Source organism: Ceratotherium simum, chromosome 16 (genome assembly GCF_057802395.1).
Source record: "Ceratotherium simum simum isolate JZ-2026a chromosome 16, ASM5780239v1, whole genome shotgun sequence".
Taxonomy (NCBI): Eukaryota; Metazoa; Chordata; class Mammalia; order Perissodactyla; family Rhinocerotidae; genus Ceratotherium; species Ceratotherium simum.
Genome location: NC_141915.1, coordinates 13,968,678 through 13,981,925, shown reverse-complemented (window position 1 = coordinate 13,981,925; position 13,248 = coordinate 13,968,678). Strand labels below are relative to the sequence as shown.

Below are 13,248 nucleotides of genomic sequence, written 5' to 3'. Positions count from 1 at the left end.
GCAGCTAGGCAATGAGCATCCCCACTCTGCACCATGCTGCTCCCACAAGAGCTAACTGAGCAGAGGCACCTGAGGCTGGCCTGACCTCTGCCAAGCGCTGAGGGCACCAGCCTTGGGATGGGAGCCTGGGCCCACGCTCTGCACTGTAGCCAGAAGGGAGAGCCCCTTGTACTTGAGGGCTGGTGGGTGCCAGGAAAGCGCCCCTGTGCTGCCTCTACCTGGATGTGAACCTGCAGAACCCCTGAGAGAGCCCTCACATTGCCCTTGGGGTGGGGAACACCGTGCAGGGGAGAAGCCACCTGATCTGCTCCCCTGACACTCCCAGGGATGGGCAGCAAGTCAGGGTCCCTCCCTCGAGCTCTCCTATCTACAAGAAAGCAGCAAAAGCAGGCACCTCAGAGGAAGAAAATTCTGCATCCCTGCAGCTCTCGGCTTTAAACGAGAAACAACTGGCTTTGCAGGCATCACCGTGAAGGCTCTTTCAAGGAAAGGAGATGCACTGGCTGCTCAGACAGAGGAACAGACTGACAGACAGCAGCTGAGGGGGCTCCTTGCTTGCTTCCAGAGCTGAGCTAAGCCAGCCCGGTGGTGAGCACCTGCCAGCCAGGAGACTTCAAGAGGTCCGTGGGTCCCTTCCCCAAGAAAGATGTTGGCTATGGGAAGTGGGGGAGCGTGGAAGATTCCTTCCCTCCACCCTTGATCTCCTCTTGACCCTCTGCCTGAAGTCCCACCATTTAGGGGCTCATATCTTGGAGCCTTCAACGTTTGGGGGTTTCCCAATAAAGGCACTCCTGGGCAGTGATACCCCTTGGTCCCCCCTAACTAAGTGACTGGGAGAGGAAGTAGTGTCTTCCCTGGCCCAGGGGCTGGGCTGCCATCTCTAGGTTTCTTGTGGCTTTGGCAATTGGCTCTTAGTGATGGATACCCATATGTGTGCATGGGGGTGGGGAGGGACAGCGTGGGCCAACCACGGGGTTCTGGGCCCCTTTCCCTTGGAACTCCAGCAACAACCCGGGCTGAGAGCTACCTCAGAAACAACCCCAACAGGCTCCCCGGCCGCCACTTGCTCACCAGCTGGTAGAAGGTGACGTGAGGTCCTTCGGCATCATACAGGAACCACCAGGTGGCGGCAGCCACTGTGGCCAGGCCAACGTACACTGTAGGGAGGGCAGGAGGAAACCAGCTGTACTAGGCAGCTGTGGTTTTCTGGCATCCATTTCTCCTTCCTAATAATGCCCTGAATTTCCGTCAGGGAATCACCTTCTCCCTCTCCAAGCCATGTGGTTTGCAGCACCTGCCCTCGGTGCCAGCAGTGGGCCCTGACAGGCAATCAGCATCTGCCACACTTCTGACCACAGCAATTGGCTAGGAGATAAGCAGATGACCCATGTGGGCCAAGAACAGGCCTGAGACTTTTATCATACTACTGAGGTATGTAGTATGTAGTAGTATGATAAAAGGCTCTCTTTTCTACTGAGTTTGAGGTTGTAATGGAGCGAGCATGAGGGCTGGAGCTGCAGCAGCCATTCTGCCACCCCAAGGGGCACTTACCTAAGAATAGACTGAGGCAGAGCAAAAACATGCCAGTGATACTGTCTGTATCCTGGATCCAGCCATGCCTGAGGCATGCCCTAGTCTTTTCTGTTACATAAGCCCATATAGTTTCTTTTTGCATAAGCCAGGCTGAATCATACTGTCTACAGTTTGCAAGCCTAACTGATATACGGGTCTTAGGAAGCTCCTGGAACCCCACTGAGGGCTGGGACCCCACTCACCTCCAATAGCCAGATATCGGAAGAAGAGCCAGCCACTGATGAGGGCCTCACGAGGGTTCCGGGGCAGCTTCTCCATAATGTCCAGGTCTGGGGGGTTGAAGCCCAGGGCCGTGGCAGGTAGGCCGTCCGTCACCAGATTCACCCAGAGCAGCTGCACAGGGATCAGGGCTTCGGGCAGGCCCAGAATGGCCGTGAGGAAAATGCTGGAACCAGAGTTATGGGCTCTAGCCCTCAGAAAATGGAGGGTCCAGCTCCTACTCAGACCCCCAGCCAGGGAGCTCACCCACTGTCTCCCCAGCAGCCCCACCTTGCTCTGCTAGTTCTGACGTGTGTGCACGAGTGAGAGGTGTGTGTACACGGCTCTGCCTTACATTGGGCCACCCTGTCTCCCCCAGTCCCAGCCCTGGAGCCAGGACATATGTGCTCTTCAGGCCTCTCCTCTCTAGGGCATGCGCACACACATGTGGACAGTGCACGCCCAAGCATACACACATTTGCTCACAAACGTGCAAAAACCTAGCACAGGCCACACAATCCCACAAACACAAGTAGACACCTACACGCTTGCCCTGACGTGCAGAGATGCAGAACTCACACACGTCCGGCAGAAAAGTGCTCATTGGTCCACACAGGCATCTCTCACATGTGAACCTGAATGTGTACACAATTACATGCTGGCACAAATCCTCTGCACTTGTATCCACGCCCAAAGATGACCAAGAGCACACATGCACACGTGTACACACACCTCACTCAGGCATGCACACCATGAGTAACACAACTGTGTGCACACATACATGTGCACACACGAACACATTACTGCCCAAAGGTGGGGACAGTTTTCCCGCCTGGCTTGACTCTGAAAGTGGGAAGAAGGTTATGGCTGGAGGGATGTAGGGGACTTTTCAGGCACCTCCTTGGGGACTGGGGTGCACCATGGCCTCTGGAGAATGATGAGGTGTCCTCGCCCCTGCCCACCCTGAGGTGGGACCCTGGAAGGCTCCAGCCAGGGCAGTGCCCATGTCCCTCCATCCCTGCAGCCCCAGGAACAAGCATCTCCCCCGTCTCAGGGACTCAGAGCTGGTCCAGAGGGCTGGGAGGAGGGAACGCAGGGCCTCACCAGACGACCTCGCCGACATTGGAGGAGATGAGGTAGCGGATGAATTGCTTCATGTTGCTATAGATGGCCCGGCCCTCCTCCACCGCAGCCACGATGGAGGCAAAGTTGTCGTCTGAGAGCACCATCTCTGCCGCCGACTTGGCCACGGCTGTGCCAGAGCCCATGGCAATGCCGATCTCTGCTTTCTTCAGGGCTGGGGCATCATTCACCCCGTCTCCAGTCTGGGGGCCAGGTCAGGTAGGATCACATATGAGAAACTTCCCTTTCACCTCTCTGACCCCCCTCAACTCAGCCTATCGCAAGTTCAGGAGATGTCCCCAGGAAACAGACAGCTGGACAGAACAAATGGCGAAGTCAGGAATGAGCTTAGAAATTGGGATGGGGGTGAGGCTAAGGAGGAAGCAAGAGGTGCAAACAGGACAAAGTTGGGGAGAAGATCAAGTCTAAGGTCAGAGAGGATGGTGAGGTGGGGAGGGGGATGAGGGTGGGCCAGCGATGAGGGCGGGGATGGAATTCAGGTTGGATGTCGTGTAGAAGATGAAATTGAGGTTAGGGGCAAAGTTAAGGTCAAATCAAGGCTGCAGCCCAGGTCAAGAACCAGGCAGGTGCTGTAGTCAAGGTGAAGGTTGAAGTCAAGGTGAAGGTCAGGGTCAAGACCAGACTCAGGCTCAAGATTAAAAATTAGATTAAGAAAGAGGTCAAGTCAAAGTCAGAGGCCAAGTCAAGGTTACTGTCCACAGCAGCAGTGATGTTACAGTCGGGGTTGGAGCTGCAGTCAAGGTCAAGACTGGAGGCCAGATCAGTTGAGGTCGCTATCAAGTACCGGGTTGGGGGGTGTCAAGGTGATGTCAAGGATCAGGTCAGGGTCCAAGTCAAGACTGGAACCCATATGAGGATTGAGCTCAAAGTAAAGAATCAGATTAAGATGGTCAAGGTCAACATCAGGGACCAAGTCAGCAGGAAGGTCAAAAATAAGTTCCAGAACCAGGTTACAGTTGTAGTCACGTCAAGCTTGGTGCCCAGCTCAGTATCCAGGTCAAGACCGGGCCGCAGGTCAGGATTAAGGTTATGGTAAAGGACTGGAGGTCAACAGAGGCCAGGTCAGAGGGGAGGTCAAGGTCAAGGATCAGATCCGTGTTGATAAATAGGTCAGCAATCAAGAATGACACAGAAAAAAACTGGGCCCAAGCCAGATGTCCACTCAAAGGTGAACGGATAAACTGCGATATACTCACCCAACTTACTCAACAATAAACATGCAATCATCTACTGATACCACAACAACAGGGATAAATCTCAGAAGAAAGAAGCCAGACACAAAAGAATACATACTCTATGATTCCATTCATACGAAAATCTAGGACAGGCAAAACTAACCTAAACAATCAGAATGGTGGTTGCCTGTTGTGGGAGAGGGGCCTGATGGGGAGGCAGCGGGAGGGAACTTCATGGGTCAATGGCGATGTTCCTCTATGTAGATAGGGGTTTGCCTGACACAGGTGTGTGCATTTACCAAAACTCATCAAATGAGTGGTACGCTTAAGACTTGTGCATTTCATTACATGCAAGTTTTACCTCAAAAAGGAAAAACAGAACCACAAACAAATACTGCTCTCTAGAGTATGGATCCTAAAGTATCTGAGGGTGAAGTGCAACTTACTTTGAAATGCATTTGGATTAAGGATGGACAGACAGATAAGTATGTGATAAACCAAATATAACAAAATGTTATTTGTAGAACCCAGATCGTGGATATATAGGCGTTCACTATAAAATTATTTCAAATTCCGTGTTTAAAATTTTTTGTAATAGGGGCCGGCCCCGTGGCTTAGCAGTTAAGTGCGCGGGCTCTGCTACTGGCAACCCGGGTTCGGATCCCGGGCGCACACCAACGCACCGCTTCTCCGGCCATGCTGAGGCCGCATCCCACATACAGCAACTAGAAGGATGTGCAACTGTGACATACAACTATCTACTGGGGCTTTGGGGGAAAAAAAGGAGGAGGATTGGCAATAGATGTTAGCTCAGAGCCGGTCTTCCTCAGCAAAAAGAGGAGGATTAGCATGGATGTTAGCTCAGTGCTGATCTTCCTCACAAAAAAAAAAAATTTTTTTGTAATAAAATGTTGGAAAAAATAAGAATGAAGCAGAGGCAGGGTACACAGGTTGCTCTTTCCAAGCCCTGCAGCAAGCGCTCCCCCACTCCGCCCCCAGCCTCCCGTCCTGTGGCCTCACCATAGCAGTGATCTCGTGAAAGGACTGTAAGTTCTCCACGATTCGGGACTTGTGTGCAGGTTCCACACGGGCAAAGCAGCGGGCCGTGCGGCAGGCGTGGCGCTGCTGCTCGGGGCTGAGGTCATCGAATTCGCGGCCTGTGTAGGCCTTGCCTGTCACGTCCTCCGTGTCCTCGAAGATGCCAAGCCGGTGGCAGATGGCCACGGCAGTGCCTTTGTTGTCTCCTGTGATCATGACCACACGGATGCCCGCCCGGTAGCAGCGTGCGATGCAGGCAGCCACCTCGGGCCTCGGAGGGTCCAGCATGCCCACGCAGCCCACGAAAGTCAGGTCCGTCTGTAGGAGGGGGCAGATGCAAGTGGGGCCTGGGCCCAGCCTGCTGCCTGCCCAGCCACTGTGGGCAGACCCTGGCTCCCAGCCCTGGGCCCATCTTCAACCTGCTGCCTGCCCGGCCACTGCGGGCACACCCTGGCTCCCAGCCCTGGGCCCTGCCCCCACACCCACCTCGTACTCCACAAACTTGCTGCAGTCGTCCAGCTGCATGTCCTCCTTCCTCGGGGGTGCATCTCGGGTGGCCAGTGCCAGGCAGCGCAGCGTGTCCGAGCCTGAGCCCCAATCACGGATCTTGGCCAGGATGTGCTCCCGGGAGGTGGGGTTCAGGGGTACCGTGCGGCTCCCCACGCGCACTGAGCTGCAGCGCTCCATCACACTCTCAGGGGCCCCCTGCAGTGTGGGGGAGGGGAGACGTAACTCCAACAGTCAGGACTCCTCCCCTCCCTCCTGCCCAACTGAGGAAATTGAGACCTAGATACGGGGAAAGGCCACCCAAGGGAACACACAACACGGCATGGACCAGAATCTGTTCTTTGAAAGCTCAGAGTGGGAACCAGGTGGGCCCCACTGTGAGAAACCCTAAAGGGAATGGGGGTGGATTACAGCCACCCATGAGGTAGCACCCTCCCCCCACCAGCCTGCAGCTGAGAAGGCCTGCTGCAGCATTTTGGGGATGGGGGTGGGAATGGCGGGCCTCCTGCAGGCCCCGCCTCCCTGTCAGCCTGGTGCTGCCGGGATCCCAATTCTGCAGGGGGCTCAGCAGTGGGAGGCAGGCTGAGCCCCGCCTGGGGACCAGAAATAGAGCCACGCTGAGGGTATGGTGGGTGTGGCTCTGGGAGGGGGGTCTTGAGGGTGACAGGTTCACCCTGAAACCTTTTCATTTCAAAAGGGGCTAAAACCTCCAGTGAGGGGTGAAGTCAGGTCTGTGATTCCTACTTCAGGTTCAAAAGCAGCAACGGGGGGTGCTGTGGGCAGAGGACTGGACAGGAGCTGGTTCCTTCCCTCCCTGGGACTGTTTCCAAAATACAAAGCACCACAGATGGGCACCAAACACCTCAACACCGCCCGTCAGAGGCAAAAGGGCTTCCAGGACCTTCCAGCCTGACCCTGCCATTCAGATGGGGAGACCGAGGCCCATGGAAGCACATAGTCGACTCCAAGGCCATGTGACAAGTCAGTGCCTCTCAGCCCAGAGCTAGGGCCACGGCGAGGGGCAGGGCTCAGTGCCTGGCCCTGGCTTTATCTCCACCAAGCCTGGAGCCTGCTCCCAGGTCCCCAGGGCAGGCTGCCCACCCTCGTTCTGGATTCATCGCTTTGACAGTGGGCCTCACACCTCCCTTGTCTCACACCTCCCACAGCTGCAGGGGCCCCAGGCTGGTCAGGCAGGTCCCACCTTCACGAACATCTTGCTGCCCTGGGCTGCGGCGCCAGGGCGGGTGGGCGTGCAATACACCGACATGGACTTCCGGTCTCGGGAGAACTCCAGAGTGAACTCCTTCCGCATCAGCTGCTTGATGACCTGCGGGGCCGGGGCGGGTCAGAGCGTGAGGGGTAGAGGCAGCAACTCCTGTTGCTCAGTCCCATGAAGAGCCGCTTGCTCCCTGGGGGATGGTGTCTGTCCTGCTCTGACCCTGGCATTTGAGGCCTCCATCTCCCTTTCCAGCCCCAGAAATGCCAAAAAGGTGCCATTTCCTGACCAAGCTGTGCCCTCCCCAGCCCCAGTCCTTGCCTACACTCGGCCTTTTCCTCTCTAGCCAGGTCTTACTAGGGTCTGAGGTCCTGCCCCTCCCAGAAGCCTCCCAAGACTTCATTCTCCTCGCTCCCTGCTCCGACACCTCAGGAGCCCCAGCCATTCGGCCTGTGGCCTGAGTCCCCCACCCTGCTCACCGTGTTGCAGGCGCTGGCTCGCTCCACCCGGGACAAGGCCTGCAGGTCGGTGTCGAACACATTCATCTTCTCCACCAGGCAAGTCAGGGCCGTCTCCGTGGCCTCTCCCACCTTCTCATACACGCCCTTGGCCTAGTGGGGCCCAGGGTACAGGGAGTGAGGGGCAGGGCGGCCCCCACTGGGCCCCTGGCCTCGCCTCCCACTCACTCCCTGTCCCCTGGAGCTCCCTTTGCCAGAGTTACCTGTAACCTCCTTTGCACCAGCCCAGCTGACCTGGGGTCTGGCACTGATGCTCACCCTCCCTTCCAACCCTCCCTTCTCCCCTGACATCAATGGCCACGCACCCTCCCTGCCCTCTGCCTCACTCTCTGCCTGCTCCTTCTCAGCCTCCTTCACCAGACTCCTCTTTCTAAACCCTGCTGTCTGGGCCCTGCTCCTTCCCTCCCACCTCCTCTCCCTGAGGGCTCACATGCCCCGCCTTTACCACCTTTCAGGTGCCCTGATTGCCAGTGCCCAGCCCAGCTGTGAGCTCTCTCCTAAGTTTCAAGCCCACATGTCCAATTGCTGCCTGGTGGACCGTGTTCCCTGGGGACCCTCAGGCCACCTCCTACTCTTCCTATATTTGCCACTGCAATGACAGTCCCAGCCAGGACAGCAACCAGAAGCTACCCTGACCGCCTCCCTCTCTTTCGCCTAAACAGTCACCAAGTCCCAGGATCTTCAGCTCCTAAATCTTCCTCCAACCTATGCCTTCTCCCCTCTCCCTGAGGCCCCAGCCAGGACTTAACCTGGATGACCCCACAGTGCTCCCTGGCTCTGGAAAAGGAGGAGTGGTAGTGGGCGGTGTGCCGGGGTGGCAGTGCTCCTGAGGTGTGGCATTCCAAGGAGGCAGGGACTGCCAACCTGGGAGCTTTGACACTCTGGGAGAAGGGTCTGTCCTGGGCGCCTGGATACTAGGGAGGTCATGAAAGGGAGTTGGGGCCCACCTCATTGTAGTCCAGCGCGGAGTCGTTGCACAGGGCACAGATAGTCGCCAGCTCCACCAGCCCGTCGAACTGCCCGCAGCGCACACGCTGTTCCCCCTGCCGCCTGCGGAGCCGTGCGGTCAATACAAGGGCCCGGGCCCGGGCCCTAGGAACCCAGCCTCTTGGTCCCGCCCGCAGGAAGCCTCGCCCACTGACAACTCTCAGCGCAGTCCTGAGTAGCCCCGCCCACCCACGCCCCCTCGCCCAGCACTCACACTTCGCCCTCAGGGGCGTACGTGGTGCCAGAGATGGTGAACTCGTGCAAACGGCAGGAGCCCGCTTCGGCCTCGGCGACCACGAACATCTGGGGAGCGCAGGGGCATGCTCAGGCGGGCCCTCCCTCCCTCCCTCCTCCCGGGCAGCCAGTCTGACTAAAGCCTGACCCCAGCGTGGGGTCCTGTGGGCCCCTAGAGGAGCACCTGGCCTTCCCTCCCCGCGGGGTCTGGAAGGTGCAGTCCAGAAAACGGAGTCCGGGCTGAAGCGGGGCCTCTGCTCTGCCCAGGTGTGTCCAGCTCGGGCTTGTCCATTTCCTCTGGACCCCTGAGGGGTTTATGGCAGATTCTTCAATGTCCTAGGGGCATGGTCAAGTCCTCAAGGCTTGACAGAGCCCTGAGCTGGGGCGGGAAGCCTGGGTCCTTGCCCATCTCGTTGTGCGACCCCTGGCTGAGCACCTGAGCCTCAGTTTCTCCATGGGTAACTGGGGAGAAAGTGGGATCCGAGTCCAGCTGCCCCCCTTGCCCTTCAAGAGGATGAGTTCCTGGCCTGCAACGGAGGAAACCCACCGCCCGCTCTGAGGCACAGACCCCTCCTCCCCAAAGGTGTCCCCAGAGAGTGTGCTCCTGCCTGCAGGGCCTGCTGGGTCACCCAGCCCCTGCCTGTGTACCTCGGGGACACAAGGCTCACCCCTCCCAGGGCAGCCCATGTCCCTGTCTGTCAGCCAACTCTGCCAGGGAGACAGTTCTTGCTCCCTGGAAGCTTCCTTGCTGCACATTCCCAAGCCAATAGCCAGCCCAGCCCCCAGCAGGTGCTCCATAAATCCATCCCTTCCTTCCCACTCTCCTCCCTGCCCGGGGGGGACAGTCCTCCAGCCGGCACAGCCCCTGAAAAGTCAAGTTTCTCAGCCCATCATCCAGCGTGTTAAGCCTCTACAACTCCTCTACACTGTTTTTCGAATCTTCATTTCAGTCAAGGAACACTGTTCAAATGAAGTTCTACTAGGGAATTGAGCAGGTCAGGAGCTGTAGGCAGTGAAGCTTGCTGGTGCCCCCTCCCCTGGGCAGCCTCGGATGGGCTTCTGTAGGGCTTCAAGGTCTCAGATACAGAGCCTGGGTTTCCAAGGGCCAGCCTGCTCCCAGATCATGGGAGCAGGGATAGGAGTGACGGGGGAACCTGGGAGGGTGGGAAACCCACAACCTTCACCATCACCCCACCCATCCCTCTGCTCCATGGCCTGCTGGAGTCTCAGCCAGAATCCTGGGAGCATGTGGACACCAGGCCCAGGATCTGGGATCGGGTGCCAGGGAATGAATAATTCCTGCTGTGACCCTTCCCAGGTCACTGGAGCCGGCGTATCTGGTGACAGGCATCGACTGCAGAGAGTTACGGTGAAGCAGGATAGAACCTGGGTCCAGGCCCACCTTGGCTCAGATGCCAAGGCTGTGTTTGACCCTCTCCTGTGTCCTTTATGGTTACCTGGCTTGCACACCCAAACTTCAGGTGAAGAAACTGAGTAATGGGCAGTGACCTGCCAGGACCCTACAGTGACACATGTCCAGCCAGGCTTTACTGCTCTGCCCCATGAAAACGTGGATCTGCCCCCCAGCACAGGGTGGCCCACAGGTTCTCTCCTCCATCCCCAGACCAGAGAGGGAGCCTAACCTGCCGAGCATCACACAGCAACACCAGTGGAACCCCAAGCTGGCTGCAGCCACTCACCCGACAGACAGACATCTGATTGGTGGTGAGCGTGCCCGTCTTGTCGGAGCAGATGACCGAGGTGCAGCCCAGGGTCTCCACAGAGGGCAGACTCCGCACGATGGCATTCTTGCGTGCCATGCGCCGTGTGCCCAGTGCCAGGCATGTAGTGATGACAGCTGGGAGGCCCTCAGGGATGGCGGCCACAGCCAAGGCCACGGCAATCTTGAAGTAGTAGACGGCACCACGGAACCAGGAGCCGCCGTGGGCTGGGTCGGCGAAGTGGCCGATGTTAATGACCCACACGGCCACGCAGATCACAGAGATGGCACGGGACAGCTGCCGCCCAAACTCATCCAGCTTGTTCTGCAGCGGCGTCCGCTCTGGCTCCACCGCTGCCATCTGGCTCCGGATCTTACCCAGCTCCGTGTGCAGGCCCGTGGCCACCACCACACCCACTGCCTTGCCCGACGCGATGTTGGTGCCCTGGCCAAGGCGGGGGACGAGGGAAGGGCTGCTTAGCACCCCAGCCAGGGCCCAGGACCCCAGCCTCTTTCAGGCTGGGGTCAGGCTCTTATTCCCCTACTTGGCTTTCTTTTTCTCCGTGTCACTTAACGCTCCCAGACTTACGCATCTATGCAGTATTGAGTTATTGCTCTCATCCCCATGACAGTGTCAGCTCCATGAAGGCAGGGACTTGGTTCAGCGCCGTATCCCCGGTGCCTAGCACGGGGCCTGGCACAGAGGAAGCACCGGGCCAATACTGACAATGTCATCAACTGGCACAGCACAACACCAACCCATCAAAATGCGAGTCATAAACAACCAACACCCCTGTCACTCCTGTGTGGCTGACTGTGATCCCAGGTAAACAGTCTGTAAATATTTACTGAAGAATCCAGAAGACTTGAGCTTAAGCCCATCTATTCCCAAGGCCCCAGTAAAATCCCTAAGTCCTGGTGTAATGGCTGTCCAGCCTTGAGGCTCCGTGGCCCTTTCTGTAAAATGGTCCAACAGAGACCCAAGACACAGCTGCTCCGAGGAGGCCAATAACTAGGTACTCGCTCAGGCAGGTGCGCTGTGCTGAGGTTGGAGAGAAGGTGGGTGCTGGTGGCAGCCTCAGCTTCTTATCTTCTGCCCTGAGCAACGCAGCTCCTTCCCCCAACCCTCGCAGGCCCCTCAGCTAAGGAAACGACCTGCAGTCAGCCAGAGCATCCTTAGAAAGCTGCTAGTGATAGCTGCGGATGCCCAAGCATGTATGTCCCTTTCAGTCCCCTCCCCACTCCAGTGCAGCCTGTCCAAAGCCTCTATGCATCTAGGCAGGGCGCTCTCCTCAAGCAGGGCCCTGGGTGAATATCACTTTCTCCATTTCTGTTCACTTCTGGGAGGTTTTCTAGCCCCTTATAACTTGGCGCCCTGGGCCACTGCCAACTGGCCTGAGCCGTCCTTGTGGCCTCCGTGCTCGGCTTCAGGCTGTTTCTGGGCAGCCTGTGAGCATCACTGGTTAAGACCCTCTGAGGCCACAGGGGCAGATCACTCCACCAGGGCCGAACCCATCACTCTGCCTGAAAAGAGCCAGGAGGGGCTGGCGTCTTGCCTTGGGGGTCAGCTTTCCCATCCAAGAAATGGACTGTTCCTGCCATCTTCCACCACTTCCCTCCAGAGGATTCTCTGTTGAGTGATATAGGCAAGCTCTGCCCCTGTCTAGATTAAGGCAGGATAAGCCTGCAGGTAAGAGGAAAAGCCCTGGAGTGGGAACATCTGAGTTCACATCCCAGCTCTGCCACTCACTGGCAGTGTGACCCTGGGCTACTTACTTAATCTCCCTGTGCCTGTTTCCTTGAGGGAAAATGCAGATAACAAGAGTGCTTATTTCAAAGGCATTGTGAGGATTAAATAAATTAATACATGTAAAGAGCTTAGAACAGTGCCTGGCACACAGCCTTCAGTAAACAGAAGCTATTATTATTACTATAAACTTGTATGTATTGTCAATAACTGATGAGGTTCTTTCCTGTAGGGCTTTAACTGATTAATCTAAATGTTATTGTTTTCCTTATCATTGTCCAGGCCAAGGCCCCAGCCATCCCAGGGACTTACAGAAAACACCATGTTCTTCTTGTCCTGGTTCACAGCTCTGGGATCAGGGATGGCATCCGTGTGCTTGGTCACGGACACGGATTCACCTAGTGGTGGAATCGGACATGAGAAGCCCCAGGTGAAGACAGCCCCAGCTCCTGGCCCAGGTCCCGCTCAGCCCTGGCCCCTGGGCCTCACCTGTCAGGATAGACTGGTCCACCCTCAGCGTGGTGGACTTGATCTCGATGAGGCGGAGGTCAGCGGGCACTTTGTCTCCCACTGTGGAGGGAGATTGGCTTGGCTGAGTGTGGCTTTCAGCACGACCCCCGGGGAAAGCGAGGAGGGCTCCCAGGAACCAAGGCTGGGTCTGGGAGGCAGGGGCCTGAGCTGTGGTCCCTCAGGTGGACAGGGCTATGGTCTCCTCATCTATCCAACAGGGTTTTGGCCAAAGAGCTTTGGAGGGATCTGATAGCCACCCCCTCTGCATATACAGCCAGAAAGATGGGGGCACAGGGAGGGATGGGCTCGCCAGCGCCACATAATAAAAGAAGGAGGCCCCCAACGTACCAGCCACTTCCACGATGTCTCCGGGGACGATGTCCCGGGCACGGATCCTCTGCACACCCTTGCGGTCCGAGCGGATCACCTTGCCCATCTCAGGCTCATACTCCTTTAGGGCCTCGATGGCGCTCTCGGCGTTGCGTTCCTGCAGAACACGAGGCAGAGGGTCTCTCCCTGCTGGCCCCAGCAGGCCACCCCCTCGGAGTGACACCCTTGGGGCCTGGGATGGAGCTGGAAGCAGCAAGACCTGCAGGACTCTAGCACCAGGTGGAGCTCCCCTAGCAGCCGGGAGAACCCAGGGCCCGGCCCCACCCCCGTGC

At 57.4% G+C, this 13,248-nt stretch overlaps 1 protein-coding gene across 5 annotated transcripts in view; it reads right to left on the bottom strand.

Moving 5' to 3' along the window:
• The window catches only part of ATP2A3 (ATPase sarcoplasmic/endoplasmic reticulum Ca2+ transporting 3), a 34,543-nt gene that overhangs the window by 8,916 nt on the left and 12,379 nt on the right, over positions 1-13,248 (bottom strand). For all 5 annotated transcript variants that reach the window (XM_087440613.1, XM_004433261.3, XM_014789667.2 and 2 more), the window contains 13 exons: positions 12,935-13,073; positions 12,566-12,646; positions 12,389-12,474; positions 10,310-10,774; positions 8,590-8,678; positions 8,336-8,438; positions 7,350-7,481; positions 6,856-6,981; positions 5,634-5,852; positions 5,130-5,465; positions 2,896-3,116; positions 1,776-1,978; positions 1,072-1,157 (listed from right to left, as the gene is read on the bottom strand). In XM_087440613.1, coding sequence (XP_087296739.1) covers positions 1,072-1,157; positions 1,776-1,978; positions 2,896-3,116; positions 5,130-5,465; positions 5,634-5,852; positions 6,856-6,981; positions 7,350-7,481; positions 8,336-8,438; positions 8,590-8,678; positions 10,310-10,774; positions 12,389-12,474; positions 12,566-12,646; positions 12,935-13,073 — 2,286 coding nt within the window. The remainder of the gene's footprint in view (positions 1-1,071; positions 1,158-1,775; positions 1,979-2,895; positions 3,117-5,129; positions 5,466-5,633; positions 5,853-6,855; positions 6,982-7,349; positions 7,482-8,335; positions 8,439-8,589; positions 8,679-10,309; positions 10,775-12,388; positions 12,475-12,565; positions 12,647-12,934; positions 13,074-13,248) is intronic.